The sequence below is a fragment of the Pteronotus mesoamericanus genome, unplaced genomic scaffold, assembly GCF_021234165.1.
Source record: "Pteronotus mesoamericanus isolate MK-2021 breed Mesoamerican mustached bat unplaced genomic scaffold, CSHL_Meso_final contig_657, whole genome shotgun sequence".
In the NCBI taxonomy this organism is placed as follows: domain Eukaryota; kingdom Metazoa; phylum Chordata; class Mammalia; order Chiroptera; family Mormoopidae; genus Pteronotus; species Pteronotus mesoamericanus.
The window spans coordinates 3,433,568-3,460,070 of record NW_026555229.1 but is presented as its reverse complement, the minus strand read 5'-3'; the positions used below and the strand labels follow the sequence as shown (position 1 = coordinate 3,460,070).

Genomic DNA, 26,503 nt, shown 5'->3' with positions numbered 1-26,503 from the left:
AGGAATTGAGGGACTGGATGAAAGAAAGGAAAGGATTAAGCAAAAATACATACATAATATGTATCACAACAGTGTGGTGATAACAGAGGGCAAGGAGGGTGAGGGGTAGGTGGAGGTGGACAAGGGGGAGGCAGAAATGGGGATGGAAGACTTTGCTTGGGGTGGTAGATGCATGATGCTGTGTGCAGATGATGGTTTGTTGAGTTGTACACTTGAAGCCTGTACCCCAATAAATTCAATTAAAAAGAAGAGAAAAATTAAGGTGTATTGAGAAAGGAAAAAAACCTAATCTCCAAGAAACTCATATTCCCAAGGAATAAATCTTGAGACTTGGATCCCCTATATGTTGTTCCCCCTGCCACATACACACACACCCAGTAACTGTTTGCCCCTCCCTAAAATTCAGAACAGATATCATGGAGACATGAGGAAAACTGCTTGCATATGGCACTTTCTTTGTCCCTATCAGCCCTGCCTTGGTAATGGAGCTGCTTAGGTTGTCAATAAATATTTATTTGGACTTAGCTAGGTTGATCATGTTGAGCTAACCTAGGGTGGTTTTTCCCCCAGGGAATGACGTAAGGAGCGACCATGATATTGCTGTGCAACACTGTGAAGATCATATGTCTAAATCAAACGCTGGAGGATGGGCTATAGAACAGCCCTATCAGCAGTTGCCCTCTGCCTGTGCTTTTGGAAACACCCAAGGTTCATTATTATTTCACCTTTAAACTTGCAATCTCAGAGGAAAGCATTGTTGATGAAACACTGTGGGCAGTTGCTTTCGAAACCCGAGGCAACATTTTCAAAAAGATGCAGGGAGTCAAAGGTTGGCAGGTGTTGCACAAAGTTTCTTTGGCTTGTGTTCATTACTTCCAATGGAAAACTCATTTGGAGATTTGTCCTATTACCCAAAGAAGAGAGGCTCAAGTATTGTTTTCTTCTGACACACCAAAGGCTCCTCCTTCCACCATTTACTGAATACTCACTAAGTGTAAGAAACTGAGGAAAACTTAGGCAGGGTAAGATCTCTAGCCAAAAGAAGCTTACCATCTGCAAGGGGTGTGGCAGATGAGCAATAACAAGAGCTAACCTTTAGGGAGTGCTCACTAGATGCAACAAAACACTTTATATGCATTAACTCACATAATCCCCACAACCCTGAGGAAAGTACTATTACGTACTTTACAGAGTAGGAACCGAGAGGTCAAGTAATTTGCCTAAACCTACCCAGATTAGTGAATGGCAGAGCCAGAATGTAAACTAGGGCATAGGTTCTTAATTAGGACACTTTCTAAAATGGTAATATTACTAACCAGGCACAGAAGCAAAGGAGAGACAGATTTTGACCAGAGTGAGGGTTAAGGGAAGACTTTAAAGCGGAGGCATTTAATCTGGGGTCTTAAAGGTCGCCAGATGGAGGAAGGGGGGGGGCGGCGTTGGGAGAGACTGGGGAGGAAGGAATATTCAGGGGAAAGGGGCAGACCGAAAGAAAAGTCAGTCTGGGTACCAGCCAGTTTAGGACCGCAGGAACTGGTTGAGTACGTGCGTGCATGGGAGGAATGCTGGAGAGGTTAGGCCTGAAGGTCCTTGAGGACCAGACCCTTTCCGTAAGGAAATGGGAGCAACAATCTCAAATTTTAAGAGTGGCAGAAGGGAATTCCTGGTCTCTCCCTCACTTTTAGTAAGATGTCCTCTGAGGCCAAGGAAGGCAGCCCACCCACATTTCCCCCAAGAGCTGAGTGCAGATGGTCAAGGTCGCCCGCGCAGTTTCCGGAGCTGCACGTCCTGGCCCGACAACTAGCGTGCCGAGCGCAGACCCGGGGACTTGGCTGCCAGCCCAGGCCGGGCCAGGCAGGGTCAGGAACGTGTGCACTGCCGGGCCTGGCAGCGAGAACACCTGCTCTACGGGTACCGAAAGGCCGATCCCCGATAACTCCCTCCTGCCACCTCTCCTTAGCCTGGTAGCTCTAAAAGGTCGATGAAGCAGCTGCCGGGACAAGCTCGCCGCTCGGCTCCTCCCCTCAGTCCCGAGGAACAATGGCCTCAGCTATAGGAGCACGCTCTGCCAATCAGCCATAGCCCCCGCCCTCATCTCAGCCAGAGTACATTGCATTGGTTGTATCATTCCTTTTTGGATTGGCTAATAACATCTCCTCCTCGTGTTCCTTTTGCGTCAGGAGCTCGCAAGAGGTTAACCGCGTTGCCAAGCTCCGGACGCGGCTTGACAATTGGACGCCGCGGGCCCGCCCCGCCGGGTAGTTGAAGGTGAGAGTCTCCTCCAGCCGGCGCCGCTAGACTGAATCGAACGGCGTAAAGCTCGAGGTGGGAGCTCCTGGCCGACTCCAGCTGTCTCGCCATGGCGCCTCCGTCAGTGTTTGCAGAGGTTCCTCAGGCTCAGCCTGTCCTTGTCTTTAAGCTCACTGCCGACTTCCGAGAGGATCCGGACCCTCGCAAGGTCAACCTGGGAGTGGGAGGTAAAGATGCAGTGCCGAGTGTGAGCAGCCTGGGGAGCGGAGCGAAGTCGGGCCCGTGGGGACTGTGGGAGAGGCCGAGGCCCAGCTTGGCGCTGGGGTGGCCCGGAGAGGGGGCGAGATCTTCGAGGCTTAGTTCAACCTGCCCATTTTACAGGGTATATGAGTCCCTGGAAAAGGGAGGTGTATCCAAGGTCACACAGAACAGGTGTGGCAGCCAGGACACAAACTCAGTTCTTCCAGCCCCCCCATTCTGTGTTCTTTATTGTACATCCTTTAGCTTAGTAAGAATTGGGGCGGCTTGAGATTGTAAGGAGAGGGAGGAAGATAGGAAGACTTAATAGGCTTGGAGTCGGGGTCGATGGGAAGTGGATAAAAGACTAGGGAGCTCTAGGGAGCTCTTTTCTGAGTCGGTAAGTATTTGAATGACTACTAAATATCAATCAGGTACTTCACCAAGGCTTGGGGCAGAAGGGGGAAGACTGAGGCTTGGTTTTGGCCTCAAGCAGTTTAAAATCAGTAGATGTGAAGTGAGATAATAGAGATCGAATTCACTTCTGTGACAGGTTAATCCTTCCTGGGGGAACCTGGGGAAAATGTTCTGGCTCTGAAATGTGGAAGGAATTAGAGATGGCGGAAAAGAGCGGAAAGCCTGTGGACTTTAGAAGCTCATTTTTCACACATCCTTGTCTTTCTTTCTTTCTTGTATTGCTTGGACCTTGGACAGTTCAGTGCTTGGACCTGCTTTCCTCTTCTGCCAAGAAAGAGATTTGGACTGAAGTGCGTGTGAAATTCCTTTAACTCTAATTTTCTCTGGTTAATTTCTTATTTCTATCACCATCATTTGGATGTTTGAAACTCCACAGACACTTTCTTGACCACATACAGAGACCAACCAGGAAGAAGAACATGAGTAGGGTGATGTGCTATATTAGAGAACAGACTTAGAGTAAAAGGACTAACAATTTTGAAAGGAGAAAGTTGAACTGATTTGTAGCAGAGGGTGACAAGAAGGGAGGAGGTTCAGAATCAGGCTTCCCACCGTGACTGTTTGTGTCTATACATCGGACCCGTTAAAAAGTCCACCAAAGATTATAGGGGAGGAATGAGAAAAAAGCCATTAAAAATGATGTTTTTTCTGAAGCTGGTAATTTGTTGAAGCTGGGAAATAGGTACATATAATGGCTATCCTTTATATTATTCTTGCAATCTTGTATATGTTTGAAATTTTCTATAATAAAGCATTTTAAAGTCAATACTACATGGATTCACCCACAGAGGGAAAGTGATATTTTTAGCAAGCTGCAGAGTGGGAGAAATATTGAAAGATTACTTTGAATTGATTTGGAGTGAGTACCATTCAAATTCCTGTTTAAATCCAATCCAAAACTTCCAAGTGTTTCCTTAGGGCCAGATATATAGTGAAGAGCTAATATTGATGTTGATCTAAGTATATCTTTTTAAAACCTCAGATATCATTGACTCAGTTGCTTCTGAACCATCTTACAGAGTTTTTATGAGGATTCATTGCATTTAAAGTGCTCAGAACAGTTTCTGGCACCTAAGTAGGCGTTGTGTAAGAATTAGTTATTACTATTATTGTTTTGACATTTTTTGGGGTGGGTCACATAAAAGATGTTGACTAAAATTTTCAGCTCAAGAGCTGCAAAGTGAAAAAGTTTCTGACATTGGTTCAGAAACGAAGTGCTCATGCCAGAAGTAATTAACTCAGACACGTACTCTGCATCTCAGAAGTTCACTTCAACTGTGACAGTCATCCTTTGTCATGTTTTCCAGGAACTCCACCTCCTTACCATGAGCAAATGATCTATGCATTTAATCTCATTTAATGCTTACAATGACTGTAGGATTGTTAACTATAGCTGTTTTAGACGTAAGGAAGCTAAAGCCAAGACTGATGAAGCAGTTTGCCTCAGGTTATAAGGCCAAGGGTGGTGTGGAGCTGGGATTCCAGGCCAGGTCTCTCACGCTCATGGGTCTCTGCCGCCTCCTCTGTTTTGGGTACTTTGAGGTGCTCCAGAGGTCGTCAGTGCTCTGAAGTGGGAAGAACCAGGAGACCTAGACACAGGTTCAGTGCTGTGACCTTGGGTGGGTTATCTAACAGATTCAGTTGATTAAATGAGGAGCCGGGGTGGGTATAACCTTTCTCTAAAATGCTACTCGAGGATTCACTAGCACATTACCTGACTGTAGGGTAGGATAATAATGTTAATCTGACTGGCATCTTCGGTTGACTGAGGATTAAATGAATAATTATTTGTGAAATGTGATATGTAAATGAAAGGTGTTATATGAACATTACTTTTGATGATCACTGTGACCTGTCTTTTTTGTGGATGGCAGGTGCTTGAGTAAGAGTCTAAAGAGAGTAGAGTAGAATAAGAGGTCTCTTTCCAGCTTTTGTATGTCCTTGCTCCATACACACCTCATAGTATATCCTTTGTGAAGGAAATATAATTAATCACAGCCTTTGGGGAAGATACTCTTTTTCCCTCCAAGTTAAGATAAAGCCCAATAGAGGTTATCCAACTCAAGTTCTAGTGATGTCAGGCATTTTTAGAATAAATTGCAACTGTAATATCATTCGCTAGTTGCTACTTGCAGATTTTTCCTCAGTTTCTTCTTGCTGTGACTATTTGCATAACTTATAGTTAGAGCAGAGCATGATACTTCCCACTGTTAGGTCTGATGCTCTCTAGAGTTGACTGTTACTAGTGCTTCTCAAAGGTTCACAAATTTAAAGGCCAGGGAGACATGGGTCCAGCCTCAGGCAGCCTGAAACAAGACATTCTTCATAGACTCAGTTTGTTTATTATGTAAACAGTTTTCTCTTGTTCCAAACTGTGTTTAACTTTAATATTTGTTGTTTTTAATCTGGGTTCTGGCATCTTCAGATAAAACAGAGAGATGTGCTCTATTGGGTGTTTGAGTACCCCTGGACCTCCCCCTAGGACCCCAGGTGGAGAAGGGCATTAGAGGCATACCTGTACGGGCTTTAGGGTGGGGATGGGTGAGGGAAATGGAAATCTTAGGAGGAGGAGAGGGTGATGGTTTCATCATTTAAATCTCTATCATGTTCCTTTTCTTCTGGAAAGCAAGACTGCCGGACTCACCTGAAACCTGGGTGACTTTTTAAAAGGGCTTATACCCAGGGAGAAGGGTGGTGGTGCTAAGAGGTGGGAGCATGCTGATAAAAAGGTCGCTCACACAGTCCTCTGGGACCTGCTTGCTTTGGGCTTTTTCTAGACATCTTGTGCTCTTAAAAAAAGAAAAAACCCACATAGATCCATGACTTAATAGTTTGACAGCCTAGCTCTTACAGTCCTTATGATCTTGGGCAAATTATTTAAGTTTTCTGGTCTCAGTTTCTAGATCCCCAAAATAGGGAACACAGTATCTATTTTGTGAGATGGTATGAGAATTGAGAGTAAAAAAAAATGTAAAGTATTTAGCACAGTGCCTTGTATGTATTGTACTAAGTATTCAGTAAGTCCTTGTTATATTGTGGCTTTGGCTACTGTCAATGTCTATAGTTATAAAATCTTTCTTTCCATCCCGGGCTTCTTCCCTGAACAGCAGACCCATACTTCCTATAGTTTGCTGAACCGATCCTACAACCACCTCAAAATTCAGCACGTTTTAAAACACAACTAATCATTTTCACCTTCACCCCAACCTTTTCTTTTTTCTTCCCCTTACGTTCTCTGTTTTGGTTGACCCCCACCCCCCCATCACCAGTCATTATCCAAACTAGAGAGAGAGAGACTTTCAGTCATCAGGCACCCTTTCCTGGCTCCCATGTCTGTTTACTTGGTCACTAGCTTTTGTCTTTTCTACATCATAAGTCTTTTTTTTTTTTTTTTAAATTCTCTCTCCTTTATCCCTGCTGCCACTGCCTTAGTTAAAGACCTCATTGTTTTCCTTTGGGATTATTGCAGCAACCTCCTGACTTAACTGTCTACCTCTGTCCTCCTCTCCAGTTTATTTTCTATCGTATCACTCAGATGATCTTCTTAAAATGTGCAGCTGTCCTTGCCACTCCTTTGCTTCAGTGCTTTCAGTGGTTTGCCCAGTGAAATGAAGCTCCTTCTAGAAGAGATTCCAAGACTCTTGGAGCTACTCTTTGCTATTTCTCCATGGATCCTACGTGCCAGCCATGAAAATGCAGACCCTCCAACACCTCATCTCTGCAAACTTTCAGGACCTTGCACAGGTGTTCCCTCTGACGAAAATGCCCTTTCTTTCCTAGCTTCTCTTAAATCATTTCACACTTCATCATCTGTAAAATTGAAAATCTTTCCTGATCCCTCACAGAAGAATGAAAAGCTCTATGTTCTGTGTTTCCTGGAGGGCATTGTCTTATTTTTTCTTATCCATCTCTCTTTTGTGATTTCTAGCCAGTGCCTGGTGAATGGTAGATTTAGTAATAAGTCCTTGTGAAATGAATGAGAGGCTCATGGGTCTAGAAACAGAAATAAAATTCCCTGGAGAACAGGAATAGTGTTGTTGATAATGCTTAACCTTGTTACTCCCGTCACCCAAGAGGAATCTGCAGTTCTGCCTCATTAGGACAGCTAGGCGAGGCATTGGGAATACATCTGGAAGTGAACCTGCGGAAACTGGGCAGTAAAGAAGGAAGGGGAGCTATAAATTGGCTAATTTATCTTTTGTCACAACATAGACATGCTGCCTCCTTGACACAAGATGTATTACAGTATTTCTTAGAGTTGCACAGAGTGTACAGTACTGGTAAGAGCAATACTATGGCTTTTTCTTTATCTTTCGTATTTTATTTATTTAGGATATATGATTTACAAATGACTTTATCATAAATATCACATATGTAGCATAATTACATATATAACCTCCAAACATAGAAGTAAGGCATAATAGAACTATTTTTTTCTTTTAATTCCAAAACTCTTATATATCTAAATAGTATTCTCTCTGTATAGTGTAGTCCATATATACTGCTATTGCTCAAAGGTTTTTGAAAACTGTCTTGCGGTGGCCTAGATGCACACAGATCATTTCTTTATAATTCTTCATTAATATTATTCAGTTTATTCACCCACTTGCTTTGCTAGACACGATAGAAGTACCGTTTCCAAAAATTAAATTTACATCCAGCGAAATGAAGATTTGGCACCATTTAAGATACTCAAAATAATGAGATGTCACCTCTAAAAACAATTGCAAAAGGTACAACTCTTACTTGGAAGTACATAGTTATTTTTATATCTCTTTAAAAAGCCAGACCAGATCCCACCTGATAAAGTAGGCTTTTTGAACTTGTTGAGAGGGAATTAGTTTCGTGAGCCAGGGGTATAATGTAAGTGGTATGACAACACTGGAGTTAGATCCATCTACCCAGAGACTGTTGATTGATCAATGGGTATGTCAGTTTGGAGCAATGTCCACATTTTTATTATTGGCTTGATATACTTATCACATTTGCAGATGACACATTCCTGTAGGGTAAAGTTAGTTGATAGAAAACAGATGTAACACCAAAACGATCTTAATAAAAGTCTTATTAGTTATATAACATATGACCGAGTAATTTTACATCTAGAAACTTTTTCTAAAGAAACATTCATGAATATGTGTAAAGAAGTAAAAATATTCACCACAATGTGTATAATAGCAAATAATCTAAAGCAACACAAATAATTAATAAACTATACACAGAAAGCAGTATTGTTTAGCCACTAAAATTGTGTTGTAAATGGCTCATATATGTAAGAAAATGCCCAGTTGCATTTATAATAAGAGAAATGCAAATTAAAATTACCCTGAGATTCTATTTGCACCTTCATATTGGCAAAAAAATCACTCAGTGGGTGATACTGTGGGGAAGCAGACAGTCTTATACATTGCTGGTAGGATTGTAAACTGATAAAAACTTGATGGAGGCCAGTTTGGATTTCTGTCAAAAACCACAAATACACATACTTCTCAGCTCACTCTTCCATTTTCAACCCTGCATCTAACAGATATATTTGCACACAAGCAAGATGACGTGTGTACAAGGTTGTTCACTGAAATTTTATGATAGCCAAAGATTGGAAACAACTCAAATGTTCATCAACAAGAGACTGGCAAAACAAATTATGGTGCATTCAACAGTTTTGTAGCTGTAAAAAAGAACAAAGGCATTTTATGCACAGATAGAAAAAGATCTTCAAGTGGGAAAAGCAAGGTATGAAACAGTGTATAGTAAGCTATCTCACCTTTTGCGTAAAAAGATGGGGGGAATAGCTGTATTGGCTTGTGTGTGCATAGGGAACTTTTGGAAGGCTACAAAAAGAAATTAGGAACAGCTGTTATTTATGGAGGACGGTGTTTAGAACTAGGTAGCTGGATGATAAAGATGGGGTGAGGACATGCGAATATACCACCTATTAGAAGAATAGTTAGCGGCGATGAAAGATACTCATATATTTAATAAGTGAAAAAAAGCATGTGAAAATTCTGTGTACAGTCTGATCCATATTTTATAAAAGAATATACTCATGTGAAATATAGCTTAGAGGGTTGTACACCAAAATTTTCATACTCCTTATCTCTAAATGCTGGGATTACATGTTAATCATAATGTTTGCCATCTTTGGGCTTTTCTAAATTTTCTATAATCAACATGTCTTTTTCAGTAAACAGTATCAACCACTCTACAAAGTGATTTAAAAAAAAAAGTTAGGGATTAATATTGGACAGAAATCAACCAGCTAAAACTTAATCAGTACTACTCTAAGATTTCCAGTTTCAAAGTCACTTGCAAAAGTATAGGCTTGTTCGATACCTTAAACATTCAAGCAGACAGGCAGATGGCCCATCAGGGATTCTGTTCAGAGGGATCGCTGGCTTGGGTGCAAGCCTGAGCAGCTGCCCTCTAAAGCAGTAATCCCAAAATAATCATAGGGTAGTATAGGGAAAGAAGAATGGTGACTGGATAACTCAAAGTGGACAAAAAATAGTGTTGGTGTAGAAGTGCTTAGAAATGTGCTTGTAAGCAAGATTAAATGTTATGAAATAGATGCATTTAGATCAATAAAAGTGTGAAGCACATGCAGTGGGCAGAACTGTTAAGATGGTAAACACTGAATGATGTCAGAACACAGAGGACACCGATATGTTTCAGGGGGTTGTTGGGTGATTGTGTAACCAGTTGTTGGGATCTTTAGTCACAAAGTGTTTGCTTGTCACTTGTCCCATTTCTGCTCTCATAGGACAAGAGGAGGGGGCGGGCCTCCTTCCACCCCCTACCCCTGCCTTATCCTTGTTTATGTTTGAAGGTGCAGCATTCACCTGAAGTAGTGTAGCCGTTTTCTGGAAATCCCTGGGGAAGATGCAGAAGGAAGCAGATGCTGAGCCAATGGCCATAGAGACCTCAGTGTACTAGTGATACTGACATAGCATTTGTGTGTTGTATCGTTTTAGTTCACCGAGGGCTTTCACATGCACTCTCTCACTTGATCAGACTTATGTCCCAGTTTTATGAAGCATTCTATTTTTTGGTGGTTATATATTTTAGAGCTATAAGTTCCATAAGGATGGGAACCATGTTTGTCCTTCTGCTTGCCCAGCACCTAGTCCGGTGAAGTTCAGTCATTCACTGACTGCCAGCACCCACAGCGGGCAGTCGGTAAGCGACTGAACTTTAGTTTCCCTCACAGCTCAGTTTTTATCGGATGGTGGTAGAACTTTCTCTGTTCACAGTTCCAAACTCTCCCTTGGACAAAGCCTCTGACAATTCCTTTATACAACTCTTTCCCCTGTTGCAGCTTATCGCACAGATGACTCCCAGCCCTGGGTTTTGCCTGTAGTGAGGAAGGTGGAGCAGAAGATAGCTAACGACAGTAGCCTAAACCACGAGTACCTGCCGATCCTGGGCCTAGTGGACTTCCGGACCCATGCTTCCCGTCTTGCCCTTGGGGATGACAGCCCAGCGCTCCGGGAGAAGCGGGTAAGTTTTGGATGAGGATGTATATTTTCTCTTTAGGAACTGTGAAGGTAAAAAAGAGGTTGAATATTCAAGTTGTTTTAAAATATTAGGTGTTATGCCTATTGAACTGTCAATGAATAAGGGTTTAAGTGGTGTGACCTCAGGAACCTGAGAGTGCTTTTGTGTAAAGCACAACTTCTTCGATTGTTCACTTTTGCCCAATTGATGATCAGATTTCAGCTGCTGGGTTTGAAGCAGTCAGAGGAAATGCCAAGACAAAGGAACTTGATGGAATGATCAAGAGACCAGGGTCTGGATTCAGCTCTGTCACTCTTTTTGACCAGAGGAAATCAGTTACCCTTCCAGGCCCTATTTCTCATCTACATGTTACCAAAGGACTACTTTGTGGTCCGTGGTCTCATAAGGAGCATTTGCATAGGGGATCACTTAAGGGGCCTCCAAATCCCCTAACATCTTATGCAGAATTCTGTGTGTATGTGTATTTTTCTGGGGAGAAGATTTGTAATCTTTATCAGATTTTCTAAAGGGGTCTGTGACCCCCCAAAATTCAAGGACCACTAGTTTAGATGCTCTCTGAAGTTCCTGTCAGTTCTAATAACCTTTCATTGTTCTAGCCTTGATCTCAGCTTCTCATTCAAGTGCTTCCTGGCATATAGTCTGTGTACAGCTGGAGACACATGGAAGACACATTTGGAAGCAGCCAGCAAGAGAGGCTCTCTGTGGCACGAAGTGGTATTGTGGAGATTCTTAGTGTTGTAGGGATTCAGAGAAGAGGGAGGCTGGTAATGGCCAACGATGAGACTTCAGCTGAACCTTGGGGAATGAGGTCAGAACAACGGTTTCCAGTGCTGGCTGTACATGAGTATCACCTGGGGAATTTTAAAAAACATGCTGATGGCTGGACCTTGTACCAGACAAGTTAAATTAGAACCTTTGAGGCATCCACCATCACACCCTTTCACTACCTTTCCCTGTCAGTCCCCTTCCTTTTGGCATTTTTATTTATTTTTTATCCTCACCCAAGGACATGCCTATTGATTTTAGAGGGGAAGGGAGGGAGAGAGATGGGGAGAGGAACACTGATGCCAGAGAAAACATTGGTTGCTTCCTGTACCTACCCAGACTGGGAACTGAACCCGCAACCTAGGCATGTGCCTTAATTAGGAATTGAACCGGGGACCTTTTGGTTCATGAGAAGGTGCTCCAACCAATTGAGCAACACTGTCCAGGGCATGGGCAATTTTTAATAGCCTTCCAGGTGATTTCAAAGTATAGCAGGGTTGAGAACCACAAGGTGCAGAGGAAAAGTACTCAATATTTATCTGAATTAGTGGGAGTCCAGGGCCAGAGGTTAGTGGTAAGCAGGCCTAGATGTGAAGAGACCTCTCTGATTAGAGCTGGGAGTATGTTGGATAGATCAGGCAGGCTGGTTTTGGCAGCCAGGGCAGGGGAAGACACCTGAGGGTTTGAGCAGAGGAGTTACTCAATGCAAGTATTTGAAGAAAATAAACTTGGCTGGATGATTAAGAAGGGGAAGAGCTCAGGTTTTTGCAATAGTATAGTTAGGTATTAAGCAATTTAAACCAGCGGCCCTTATTGCTTCCTTGGGCTGTTGTCTAGTGCAGTCCTTATGCGTGGAAGACACCTTGTCTTGGCATTGTCTGATTTATCCCCACGTGCTGTTACCCATATGCCCTGATAAACAGGGCTGCAGGGTCAAGTGAATTTCTTGGAACTCAGGTCAGTAATAAGGCAAGTAATTAACTTAATTAGCATTTTGTCTGGATTGATGTGAGAGGCTGTGATACTTGCCTCAAGGAACTGAAGGGGAATACGGTGGAGGGGGTAGAGTTTAGAGATTGTCGGTGACACTGGGGAGTTGCTCTGATAATCCAGTGTTTCCACAGAGGGAGAGGAGTGTCCTGATGAAGTTGAAAGTGGGGAACTTTGGCAACTGGGGCTATTTTCTGAGATACTGTTGATAGTTGGAATTCTGTTGACAAATGAAAATAGAGATTCTGTGTTGGGAAACTTCTTCCTCTAAGACTGTGCATTCTTTTTTCTTTTCTTTCTTTTTTTTTATTTGAGATTTTTATTTATTTTTAGAGAGAGGGAGAGGGATGGAGAAAGGGAGAGAAATACCAAAATGTGGTTGCCTCTCATGAGCCCCCTACTGGGGATCTGGACCACAACTCAGGCATGTACCCTGACCGGTAATTGAGCCAGTGACCTTTTGGTTCGCAGGCCAGCACTCAATCCACTGAGCCACACCAGCCAGGAGACTGTGCATTCATATACACTTATTAACTGTGTTGGCAGATTCTTGTTCTCTGTCTAATGCTCCCCATTTATGATCACTTAATGCTATAAGACTTAGGGCTGTTGCTTGTGGAATGTAGCCCTCCCTCTTAGTCCAGTTCATCCTGTGTTGTTTTTGATCATAGGACAAATTTAAATAGTTGCGTGTAAATAGTTGAAGTTTTTGGTAGGGAAGGAATGGTACTATGTCACCCTAGGTACCAGTTGATAGTGAGCTCTGAGCCCTTCCTCTGTCCCTGGACGTCTTCACCCCCAGGCTCCTGTATCAGTTCAGCCCACCACCATCTCATTTGGATTCTTTTACTAACCTCCTGCCTTTAGTCTCTTTTCTATTCCAGTATATTCTGCATAGTGCAGCTAGAATTGTCTTCCTTAGCAAAAAAAAAAAAAAGAAAAGAAAAAAGAAAAAAAAAAGCTAACCATGGCACCTGCTCCTTCTTTCTCATGCACAATAGCTCCTCCATTATCTACAAGGTAGAATCCAGACTTTGAACTGGGCATATTTATAGCTATTCATTCATCATGTTTTTTCAGTTATTCACACCCTTCTGCCTTTCCCCCGCAGAGTCCTGTCATTCTCAGAGTCTTTGCCTCAGGTGTTTCTTTGCTGTGAATGCCCCCCATACCTCTTGAAAGCCCCAGTCACCACCTTCAAGTGCTTCAAGGCCTGAGCAAGTCTTACCTCCATGCTGAATCCTTAGCTCTTTCAGGCAGAGCTAGTTGTTGGAGTCTGAGTTATCACAGGACTTTGCTCACAGCTTGGGAATGACAGTAATTACTGTGCTTACTAATTTTATAAGTATAATTAGTTTTATAATTTTATAAGTCTCTCTCCCACCAGACCATAACTTCCCCAGGGCAGGGATGATGGCTTGTCTATTTATCTTGCAGATCTTCACCATTTAGCTCCTGGCCGGTACCTCAGAGATCCTCAGATGTTTGAATTTACTCATTTATTCAGTCAACAGATGGGTGCTCACCCCTAGGGGTAGGCACTGTTCCAGATGCTGGAGCACAGCGGTGATCAAAACGCCCCAAGTGCCCTGTGCTGGCTTAGAGTTTTGTGGCGAGAAACCAACTATAAACATGATAAATAAGAACATGATGTAGTACATTAAAAGACGATAAATGCTATAAAACTAGAGCGGGGGAAGGCATATTTGGACTCTGAGGGTAGGAGTGAGGGTGGTTAGAGTTTTAACTAGGATGGTAATAGGTGGTTACAGTTTTAACTAGGATGATAGAATAGAAATGACGTTTGGGTGAAGACTTGAGGAGATAAAGCATGAATGAAAGAATGAATGAACCAGAAAACAGTAATCATCTTCCCTTAGGTTTTTCTTCTCAAGGTTTAACATGACCAGGTCTGACAACCATTTGAGAAGGCCTATTTTCTAGATCCTTACCACCTCTTACTGCTTTCTCCTCTTTAGACTAGAGGATCCAAACAAAATGTCCAGTTTTCATTTCTTGCATGGTAGCGTTTCAGCTTCTGAAATTACTGAGCCACTGTAGGTGGGGGGATGTGTGGGCCATGTGATGACACTCCAGTTTCTTGCTTTGACCATTGCGACTGGGAGGCGTGAGATTTATGCTGTGGCGCTCCTCTTATCGTCGTCCCTCTGTCTGTCTAGTTGAGTCCATGTGTATTTAGGACGATATGCCAGATACTGTATGAATTGCTATGGGCATCCAGAGCAGTGCGATATGACCTTGACTGCAAGCAGCTTCTACTGAGTCATCCTGCCCTTCACAGTGAAGTTTTCACATTAGCAGTCTGTGATCCAGACAAATATTCTAGAGGCTAGCAGGGATTTCTTCAGATAGCGTGACTGTGTCAGGAGTACAGATGATCTGCTGACGTAGTTTCACAGCAAAGCTTACTGGATTTCCCTTGTTCTGGAGATCCCTTTTTAGCCACTTAGGTCTTGTTGTCTGGCTTCTTGAGAAATATGTATTTATTTCCTTTGATATTATGATGTTCCTTCATCCCAAATGCAGAGCTTTCTGGGTTCTGGAGCAATTTGCCAAAAATCACTTGACAGAATGACCAAATTGCTACATTATTGAGTCATTGTAAGTTTGTTTCTGTTAATGCAGATGTAATGCAGAGCAACTGGTATATCACTGAAGCCATTCATTGTTCGATATATATATTTTAGAGAGTGGTAGTTTCTTGAGAATTTGATTTGTTAAGTATTATAACATCATGAATATCAAGGATCAGTTCATGTTAGTGAAGTGGGTTTATCTCTTCAAACACATTTTCAATCATCTACTGACTTTCTGACTTCTTTTGATTAATGAATGTGCTTTCTGGACTGGGAGAGGAAAAGTAGAATTAAGAGTTGAGCATAGGGGGCAAAAATCATCCCTGAGAATGTTTTCTCTGATAGCCACATGCACCTGTTACATATTGATGATAACTTAAAACCTTGTTTTAGGGAAACCTTGCTCATTTTATAGGAAATGTCACCATTCCAGAGTTGCTTACATGTTCGAAATGTGAAATAGTGAATAGAGTTGACATTCAATTTAGCTAGTGACAAATCCATGAAAAATAAATGCACATGTAGGTTACATCACCTTGATACAGATTTGCATGAAAGAATCCAGATAGATCACAGTGGTGGAAGCAAAACCTTTCATGTAATGGGAAGGGCCCCGTGCTTGGCCAGGGCCACTGAAGAGCGGGGAAGCTACTGTGCCAGGGCTGACGGGCACCGGCATTCTCACGCAAGTCCGCTGCTCTTGCCTCTCCCTGCAGTGTACAGCTGTGCTCAGTTTCGCATTTCCTAGAACCTCAGCTTTGCTTCTGTTTCTTCTTTCAGACAGTATTCTTTCACAGATGTGAATATCTCAGAATATAAATAGGACAGTGAGGAATGATGTGGCGATAGGGAGCATTGCCTTGTTTATGGCTTAAAGGGGATTTCGGCTAATGACTCATTGTTCATCATGAGGCTTACTTATTCATCATGGCTGAATGAATGTTTTTCCCAGTTATTTTCAGGATGTATGATTGTTTTCTGTCTTACTGAGCATTTATATCAGAAATGGCTATGTTGCTTTTCTCATCTGTTTATGATGATCATTCAGATTTTCTCTATTTAGAAGCATCACAAATTTTATAATGTATACCTTAATAATCATGCATTCGTGGGAAGATTATCACTTGATCAAAGGGGTAGTTTTAAATGTACTGTTGAATTCATACTGTTCATTAATGTTTATTTGGAAAGTTAGTATCAATATTAATGAAAGAGCTGAGTCTCTCCCTTTCTTCTATTTTTGTTTTTGTCATCTTCAAGCATCTGTGTTATGTTTGTTTTTTAAAAAAGATTGTGGAGGCTTTTCTTCTTTATCTAGGATTTTATTTTTACCCTTTTATTGTGGGAAATTTCAAATATACACAAAATAGATGAAACAGTGTGATGACCAAACCTCCGTGTGTCCATCATCTGGCTTCCACAATGATCTGCATTTGGCCAGAGCCTTGTGTACCTCCTCGCCCCCTGCCAAAGCTGAACTCTTTTACAGCAGATCCAAGACATCACAATATATTTTAAAAGTTACTTTAAAATTTTACACATAAAGCAGGAATACACTCTCCTTATTTTTACAAGACAATTTACAGGTTCGGCCACAGTCCCTTTGACCACTGTTCTCTTTAGCTTGGGCCCCTCCCAGAGGCTGCCACTGTTATTAGCTTGGTATGTGCCTCTTCCCTTTATTGAGATAGACGTTCTCATGTGTTCTCTTTTCTCCTTAATCCTGTAAACAGAGTAAGCAACATGTAATTTATGCCATTTCTCTACTGACAGAGTTATGCTAAAACCTGGTTGTAATTGTGAAATGGCAAAATCAAAGACATAGGCAGAACTACATAAGCATGGCATGTGACTAGAGGGAGAAGACTTGGACTGATGTCCAGCTCTGCTGCTCACCAGCTGTGTAGCCTTTGCAAACCACTATTCTGAATCGATTTCCTCATGTAAATTGTGGATGTAGAACTTACTTTATGGGACTGCATGAGGATCAAATAGGGATGTAGGGGAAAATATTTTGTAAATGGTAAAATTTAGGACTTTTATTATTGACCATGTGAGGCCATTTTAAGATGGAATGAAGCTCAAGGAGAAGAAAGGAGTTTTCACGTGTCACCTTTGTTTTGTTAGGACATATTTCTAAGGATTAATAAGCCTGCATTAGAGAAGGAGAAAGGAGTATTACAGGTTGATGTCGATGATGTCATACTACAGAAAGGAAGCTCCGCTAAGAATCAGACTTCATACTCTCTGGGTTGAAGAGCCCTGCTGCTCGGTTAGCAGGTACCTTTGAGTGAGGTGCTTCACCTCTCAGCCTCAGTTTCCTCCTTTGTAAACAGGGGCAAATAACAGCATCTTCTTCATGTAGTTGTGAGGTTTGATGAGATAGTACATTTAAAGGGCTTAGCACAGAGCAGATGCAAAGTAAGTACTCTTCATTACTGTATTTTTCTGTTACCAACCAGTGACCCTGCTTGTTTTGTTTCAGGCAGGAGGTGTGCAGTCTTTGGGGGGAACGGGTGCACTTCGAATTGGAGCTGAGTTCTTAGCACGATGGTACAACGGGACAAACAACAAGGACACGCCTGTCTACGTATCCTCACCAACCTGGGGTGAGTTCTTTAGGAGTATCATACTTGAGGTAAATCGGGAGGAGAAACAGAGAAGCCAGGGGCAATTATCCTCATGACTCTCGCCACTTATCTAGAACATGTAACCTAGCCCTGGGTCCCCTAACATTTGGCAACGGCTTGAGCAGGGGATTATGGCAGGACATAAGTAAGCTGATGCTCACATTCACTTTGGAATACTTTTTCCCTGAACTCTTGGTAGACTTGTGTTTTCATGTACGTTGAAACTTCCCAGAGGAGCCATAAAATGTAGGTACAAGCAATTCCTGTATCTATATTAGGATGTAAGTTTAGTATGAATAAGACTGGCTAAATTTGTTTTTAGTTACAATCATTCTTCTAAATCTTAACCCCTCACCTCACTGTCATGCAGTGGACATCCCAGGGCCCTAAAGGTTGACTTATGTCCTTTCAGTTATGTCCCCTTGTGTTTGTAAAAGTGTTTAATGTTTTACCCCTTTGCTTGCAGAGAATCATAATGCTGTGTTTACTGCTGCTGGATTTAAAGACATCCGGTCCTATCACTATTGGGATGCAGCGAAGAGAGGGCTTGACCTCCAGGGTTTCCTGAATGATTTGGAGGTGGGTAATGAGATGAAAAAGTAAACAACCTGATGGTGTCATGAGGAGCAGGGGAAAGTTTCTGGGTCAGTTAGTGAGAGAGTCTGAGAGATCCTACCCAAACCAGACAATGATTTCTGAAATGGCACATAAGGATGGAATATGTCACCCTTGACCAATGTGCCACTGACTCTGTTTCTCCACGTTCCTGCTAGTGTCAGAGCTGACGTAGCTTCCTTTTCCCCAGAACGCTCCTGAGTTTTCCATCTTTGTCCTCCATGCCTGTGCACACAACCCAACTGGGACGGACCCAACTCCAGATCAGTGGAAAAAGATTGCCACTGTCATGAAGGTAACTGCCTTTTCAAAGCATCTCTTAAAAAAATACATGTATTAACATTTAATATATTCAAAAGCCATACCTATTTACTGAAGAACTTGTAAATGGAGAAGAGCCTGAAGAAGGAAATAAATATTAACTGTAAATCCTATTACCCAAAGAAAACCACTGTTAATATTTTGGTGCAGAGTGTAAGTTGGTTTTGTCTTTTTTTTAAAGTGTAGTTATACATATAAATATATCTATTTCACAAAGATGGGATCATTTTGTCTATACTGCTTTATAATATACTTTATCTTTTATTTGAGCTCCTTTATATGTCATTAACTGTTTTGTAGCATTGTTTTCTGTGCCCAGTTATATCCCATTAGCAATTGACTAAATCAGTTGATGGACATTAAGATCTTAGGTTTCTCGCTCTTACGAGCAATTATGTCAACTCCATTATATTATTTCTTTGGGATAACTTTCTAGACTGTAGTTTCTAGCTTACAGAGTATATGTTCTTCATTAATGTGCTTAAAGAACACTTGCTGAGAAACAGGCATGTGACCAGCAGCACGGGGATGCACTGGTGAACAAAGCAGAGATGGTCCCTGCCCTCAAAGAGCGTATACTCAGCCTGTCTGCGGAGACAGCCGAGTACTGGGAGACAGATGTGTTGGTTGCGTTCAGGGAAGCACACAGCCCTGACTTCGGGAAGGGGGTGGGGGTGTCGGGAGGGGTGGGAGTGGCAGAAGTCTTCCAGGAAGAAGTGGTTTTCATGTTGCGACTTGAAGGATGAGGACAGACTGGGGCTGGAGGAGCAGGAATATATTCCTTGCAAGGGGAAGAATATGGCCAAAAGCCCAGGGTGCAGAGCTCATGGCTTGTTTAAGGAAATGAAAGTAATTCCTGGCCTAGATTCCTAGGGAGTTGGGGAAGCATGAGTCATGAAGCTGGAGTCGTAAATGGAGGCCAGAGCCTGTGCTGAGACACTGGACTTCATTCTGGGGGAAGTGAGGAGCCACTGAAAATCTTGGATGTCATGGGGTGACGTGATTGGATGTGCATTGTCTTCAAGTTACCTTGGCTGCATGGCAGGCGGTGGGTCGGAGGGAGTCAAGATTAGACAGACTGGGGGAGCAGGTAGGAGGCTATTACTATAACCCAGGTAGGAGCTGATAGGGACCTGAGCTAAGTAGGGGGCAGTGACAGACATGAAAGGATTCTAGAGCTCTCAGGAGTGATAGGACTTGGAGGATGAGTGGAGGTGAGGGATGAGCTGCAGAAGCAGGAGTGGAGGATGCACCCTGGCCTCTGGCTTCGATGGTTGGGGGCAGGGAAGATGGTGTCCACAAAGAGAGTGAGCCCAGTCGGAGGAGCAAGTTAAGTGGAGGGAGGTGTTTGAGAAGACAGGTGTAATTAGAATAGAGAGCGTGCAGTCTTCTTGGTCTTGGGTGTGCAGTAGAATAGCCTTGAGGTTGTGAAGAGGCCCTGGGGATACCAGCAGACATTTGACTAAGTTTATCACACCAGGAATTCATGGGAAAGAATTGACCAGCGCAGGACAGACACTACCTCCATGCCTCAAAAATGATATATTAATACTTTAAAAATGCAAGGTTTATTGAAATTGTTAGATTTGGGGGCTGGTCTTTAGTTGAACAGAGAAACAGATTTAAAGTGGTGGTTGGATGCAGAAAAAAGAGGAATAGGTGAAATGGACAGTGTTAGGAATTCCTTTCAGGCACCCGTTGGGGAAAGAAAGCCAGCGTCTGAGGCTGGATCCAGAAGGATTTCCTGCCCTGACTCACTCTCCTTTCTTGCAGCGCCGGTTTCTGTTTCCCTTCTTTGACTCAGCCTATCAGGGCTTTGCATCTGGAGACCTAGGGAAAGACGCCTGGGCCATTCGCTATTTTGTGTCTGAAGGATTCGAGCTCTTCTGTGCCCAGTCCTTCTCCAAGAACTTCGGGCTGTACAGTGAGTGCTCTTCTGAGTTACAGACCCACCCAGCCCACCCTGCCCTCATCAGGGCCACCCAGGCTAATTCTTGTCCCTGTTTCTAGATGAGCGTGTGGGGAATCTGACCGTGGTTGCAAAAGAGTCTGATAGCATCCTGCGGGTCCTTTCCCAGATGGAGAAGATTGTGCGAATTACCTGGTCCAACCCCCCTGCTCAGGGAGCGCGAATCGTGGCCACTACCCTCTCTGACCCTGAGCTCTTTAAGGAATGGTAAGGGGTTCACAGCCTGATGGGCAGGGGGTGGGGGTGTAGAACAGTAATTGTCCCATCACAGGCAACTGTCTTTTCCTTTTATTTTGGCAGAGGCAGAACAAAATTACTTTAGCCTTTTTAAGTCTCAGATATTTCTATAAAATAGGGCTGCCACCTACTGTCATGTGTGTAATACAACACGTGTGTCTAACAAGCACCGAGAATCTAGGAAGAGACACTAGATGAATGTGAGTTTCCCCGATGCCCCCACCACCCGGCTTCATCCCCTTAAAGTTGGGAAACAGGAAATCCAGCCTCAAGTTGGTGCGACAATCTAGGGGCTCCTTTTTCTTCTTTTTTTTTTTAGATTAAAAAAAAAGATTTTATGTATTTATTTTTAGAGAGAGGGGAAGGGAGGGAGAAAGAGGGAGAGAAACATCAGTGTATGTTTGCCTCTCATGCGCCCCCAGCTGGGGACCTGGCCTGCAACCCAGGCATGTGCCCTGACTGGGAATCAAACTGGTGACCCTTTGGTTCACAAACTGTCACACAATCCACTGAGCCACACCAGCCAGGGCTGAGGGTTCCTCATTCTTAACAACTTTACATATATTTTGTCTTATTTTGAAGTAGAATAATTTTTACAAAGTAGCTGAATTCGAAATCTTTACTTAATTAGGCCTGATAAAATCGGGCATCATTCTGTCTAGATCAATACCTCGGTGAAGTCTAAAGCATAGGAGGTATAACAGCTAGTATGCCCAAGACCAGAATTCCATCAGTAAATATAGTCGTCTCTTCTGCCTGGTAATTCTCTCTCTCTCTGGCCTGCTTTTCCATGCATCCAGGCATCCACGTACCATAGCAGGCAGCTCATGATCCCATTTTCAGCTTATAAGTTAAATTGTGGTTTTTAAACCTATGTGTTTTCATGTGTAGTCTCTCCTATCTGTATTAGTATTTATGTTACTGTCTACTCAGGACAGGTAATGTGAAGACAATGGCGGACCGGATTCTAACCATGAGATCTGAACTCAGGGCACGATTAGAAGCTCTCAAGACCCCTGGCACCTGGAACCACATCACTGATCAAATTGGAATGTTCAGTTTCACGGGGTTGAACCGTAAGTGGCCCCATGCCCGCGAATGCTCACTGTTAGACACAGCACTCATTCCTCTCAGTCAGCATCCTTGGGCTCAGCTGCATTAGCTGTTGCCGAACTGGTCAACCAAAGCTTTGGACCAGTACAAGTTAGGTTTTCTCAGTGTGCCCCATCCATCTCCTGAACTCCGTGGGTCGCAGGAGAGCATTGCTATGGTCTGTCCTGCCTCCCATAATTAGGATGTCTTCATTTTTGTGGACAGAGAAGCAGCTCACAGCCAGCTGGCAAGTAACAGGGTCTCATAAATCCTCGGGTACCTTTGGGCTCCTCCTTAATCCAAAGTATGAATGTTATATATGATTATTCAGAGACCTAGTTTCTTAACAGGTCTTTGCTGGTCTCCAGGCATTGCCCTCAAAAAGAAGTTTCAAAGTTATCTTTCCATTTCATAAATAAGAACTTAGATTGGTAGTTGGAATTAAACGACAATTGAATGTCCAGTGGACAGACACATGCGATCTTGGTCCGCTGTCAGTAAGGCCTATTCCAGTTGGCTGTCCTTTCCAATGATAGAAGGCTCATTCATTTCATAAGCTATTCCCAAGCACCTACTGGCCAAGCTTGGGTTGCATGGTGCTGTGTGCCTAGCTTGGGTAATAAGTGGGACATCAGAGGTGCTGGAAGGTACTATAAACCAGGGCCATCAGAATTCCCATTTGAAATGAGCTCAGAAAAAGCCAAAGGAAAAAAATATAAAAACAAGAAAGATGGCGGAGATAGTATGCTGAGGACCTCTTGAAATACTTTGGGGCAAGGTGAGAGGCTACCCAAGAAAGTGAAGGGATAGCTCGTTTAGCCATAGTTGTCCTCATGATTCTGGAATGGGGGATTAGTTCACCTGAATGAGTAAAATAATCCTTCTACAATTTTAAAAATACTAAGTGTAATGGAAATGGTGTTGAATAGTAATATTCTAAAAGCTCACAGGATGGGGATCTTTCCCCATAAAACGTCAGCTTCACATACCTCCTATGTCATCCCACTCTCCAGAGTAAGAAATTAGTTTTATTACGAACTAAAGAATGGTGAGACTAGACTGTGCTTATAATCCAAAAGTTCAGTTTTTAGTACCTGGCACCATTAATGCTTTTTAAAAACAGGTGTTTGTTTTTCTTTTCTCCTCCCAATGCTTGATTGGGAAAAATTTTAAACATACTGAAAAGTTGGAGGAATTGTGCAGAGAACCCCATATACCCATCACCTAGCATCTACAATTTTCATGTTATAGTACTTCCTTTATTACATTTATTCATCAGAACAGGAGCGTTCCACCTGTAGTCCATGGGTGTGCTTTAGGAGGCCTGTGGAGCCCCTGAAATGATATTTTAAAAATTGTGTGTGTGCGTATTGGCCTCTTTCTAGGGTAGGAGTCTATAATTCTTACTAACTTCTCAACTGTGATGTTCCCCTCCCCCGCAAAAGTAGAGCAGTTTCATTTTTATTTTAAAAATCAGAATGGGAGACCTGTAACCACATCTGCCACTGGGGCATGGGATTTACAAATAGTGGTTTGCCTATGGCTGTATTGCTATGTGAGGCTAGTCTTTATTTTCTTGGATAACCCTAATTCACACAGCTAAAGCTGTGACAGCTACTTCTGAAGGTCCCTTTGTTTGGAGGGGCCCGCAGTTAGCCCAGTGCATAGGGTCCAGATTTTCTGCTTCCATACAGAGGTAGCGAAGTATGATGCCTAAGAACTCAGAATCAGGGGCGACATTGCCTGCCTTAAAATCCCCGATCCAGCACTGGCTGGCTGTGGGACTTTGGGAAGGTCACTTGACTCTCCTCTGCAACATTTGTAAAATGGGGAGGAGAAGGTTAAAATGAAGATGAACTGAGTTCATATAAAGTGCTTAGGATACTGCCTGGCACGGTGTTTGCTCCTCTGATTATTACGATTTTATTACCATCTTAGCTTGGGCTGCTGTAACAAAATGTAGACTGGGTGACTTAAACAATAGAAATTTATTTCTCACTGTTCTGAAACTGAGAAGTCTGAGAACAGTGTACTAGCTTGGTCTGGTTCTAGTGGGGATTCTCTTCCCAACCTGCAGGTGGCTGTGCTCTCGCTTTCTTCTCACATGATGGCAAGAGAGAGCATGCTGCCTTTTGTCTCATCTTAGAAGGGCACTACTGCATCATGGGACTCCACCCTCATGACCTCATCTAAAACTAATTACTTGCCTAAGGCCCCACCTCCCAGTCCTGTCTCATTGGGGGTTTGGCTTTCAACATGAATTTTGGAGGGATACAGACATTCAGTGCGTGACATGATTATTATCCCATTCCCTTAAATTGATGGTGTCTTATGGGTACAAATAAGACAAAAATCAGCTGAAATTCTCTCGTGGCTTTGCAATAAAGCAAAAGAGCTGTAGAGATGGTAACACAAAGGAAGTACAGGCATCCCTTCCTACTTTATCCACAAGAAGTTCTGCAAACACTTGGGAAGGAGCTCCTGCTTATGTTTGAAAGAGAGAGCTGAGAAGTGCCAGGTCTGAGAGGTGTCTGCAGTTTTCGGCCCGTTGGTTCATGCACACAGCCTTTATCTAGCTCTTCTCAAGTATAGACCTTGTACAGTGGACTGTGAGAAGGAAATGTCAATGGGAGGTTGCTGCTAGGTGCCTAAGGATAAGCAAATACAGGTTAAGGAAGAGAAGAAGGAAGCACTTCATAACCAGTTTTTCATATCCATGGTATGCTCTTAAGTCTGAGGGTTGTTTTAGTTGATAGGGTGTCCTGATGGATGGGATGTACAAGGTTTGGTTGGGAGGTAGTCCCAGATTAAAATTCCCATGAGGAGGAGCGATACTGAACTTTTTGGGGCTTAGAAAGTTAGCTAATAAGCCTAGTTTTCAGAACTGATTGAGCATATTTCCCTGTATACCAGTTGGACAAAATAATTCCTTTTGTTTTGCTTCTCTGTGTTACGGAGAAAGAAGGGAAACTAATTGTCATGGAATCGCTGAGCCTCCATGGCTTAAAGGATTCCTACTATGATTACATATCTCTTTTGGTTTTCAACAGCCAAGCAGGTTGAATATCTGGTCAATGAAAAGCACATCTACCTGCTGCCAAGTGGTCGGATCAACATGTGTGGCTTAACCAGCAAAAATATAGATTATGTGGCCACCTCCATCTATGAAGCAGTCACCAAAATCCAGTGAAGAAGCAACAGTGAAACCAGCACCACCAAAGCAGTCCTGTCATGTCTGTTCCCTGCCTGCCCAAACCTAGTTGTACACATCACAAATCAGACTTTTGTGGGACTGAAAGCCCGCTCTGGAGAGGTGGCCTCTGCTTAAACTGGCCCCACATGAAGAGAGCATCCCTTGGAAAGTAACGCAGGCCTGGGATTAGAGCCCTTTTGGAGGCCAGAGCAAATTATGCTTTCTATTTAAGAATAAAACGGTACTTTGATCATGAGACATAGATATATTGCCCCCTTGCTAGAAGCAGGAGTCTTGCCTGCGTCACTTGTGTGCTTCTGTGTATTGCTTGACTCTCTACGAAGTCTAGTCCCAAAATTCAAATTGTCTAAAGAAGCACGTGTGATTGTAGGTGTTGTCTGTCATTAAAACTCGTCATCTCTACCCGGAGTGTCTGTCTCCCTGCTCTTTCCGCATGATTGTGTCCCTAGCCCTAAGCTTTAGTTCCCTAGGGCAGCCATGGTAAGAAATAAATATATTTATATCACACACATGCACACATTGAACTGAAAAGTTTCACAAAACGGTACTTGCCCTTCTATGTGCAATGCATTCTGATTATTTTTCTAGTCCATTCTACTTTGTTGTGTTCCATTTCACTGAAGAAATAAAAGTGCTGATTGAGAACCTGTGGAATTTGATTTCGTGACCCGCTAATGGGTTATAACCCATGAATTAAAATGAATGCTATAGAGCGATGTACTAGTTGCTAAATAAAAAGCTAACATATGTTCTTGCAACAGGCTTCCCTCTAGTGAACGCGCCGCTCCACAGCTCTTTGCCAGTTTTCTGGGTTTGTCCTTCAGAGGCCAGCTGTCTTACTGTAATTTTTAAGGCCCTAGACTTCATGGATTCATAGAAGGGTTGACATCCTTCAGGGTGATTCTAGAACACAGCGCTGCCCAATGCAGTCAAGTATCTCCTGATCTGTTAGAGCTCCTTGAGCACAGGTCACATTTTCCAGAGTCCAAGGAACTTTCTCCTAAAGGTCTTACAGAATTTGAGTCTTGACTTTGAAAACAGTGAAAGATAATTCTTATTTTGACAGGATCTGCCCCTTTCTAGGATGCCTTTGTTATAAAATCCTAGTCTTGAGGGATGACTGGGGTCTTTGAAGTCATTAACGCCAGCCTCTCTCCCCCAGTGCTATAGTCTCCCATGTTGTCCCTGACTTTCCATTTTCAACTGGGGATGGTGGTGGTGAATTCTTTCAACACTTGGTGAAGCATTGCATCCCCATTCTATGGATGGAGCACCTTAATTAAAGAGGTGGTTTACCTTGATCCAGAATTTGATCTGCTTGTTTTCTCCTCCCCCGTCTCCTTCCTTCCTTTAAACCACAGACATTAAATCCACTGGCACTTCTAGTTGGTAGCGTTTTAAATATTTGAAGTAGCAGTTATTCCTAGTTTCTGCTTTTCTATGCGAACCTCCTCCCTCCCCCCATTTTTCACTGTTCCTACACAGAATATGGTTTCCAACCCCTCACCGTTCTGCCTGATCCTTCAGAGAACACTCTTCAAGTGTGCAGTTGGGCTGGTGATGAGAACGGATTTAAAGTGATGAAATGTAAATG

The 26,503-nt window shown here is 42.9% G+C and overlaps 1 protein-coding gene across 1 annotated transcript; it reads left to right on the top strand.

Moving 5' to 3' along the window:
- The first annotated feature begins 2,275 nt into the window (after positions 1 to 2,275).
- GOT1 (glutamic-oxaloacetic transaminase 1) lies at positions 2,276 to 25,554 on the top strand. The gene is made up of 9 exons (XM_054581337.1): positions 2,276 to 2,477; positions 10,280 to 10,461; positions 17,317 to 17,440; positions 17,928 to 18,040; positions 18,267 to 18,371; positions 20,171 to 20,321; positions 20,408 to 20,573; positions 21,537 to 21,679; positions 24,746 to 25,554. The coding sequence occupies exons 1-9, from the start codon at positions 2,360 to 2,362 to the stop codon at positions 24,883 to 24,885; spliced, it is 1,242 nt and encodes a 413-aa protein (XP_054437312.1). The 5' UTR covers positions 2,276 to 2,359; the 3' UTR covers positions 24,886 to 25,554.
- The last annotated feature ends 949 nt before the right edge of the window (positions 25,555 to 26,503 follow it).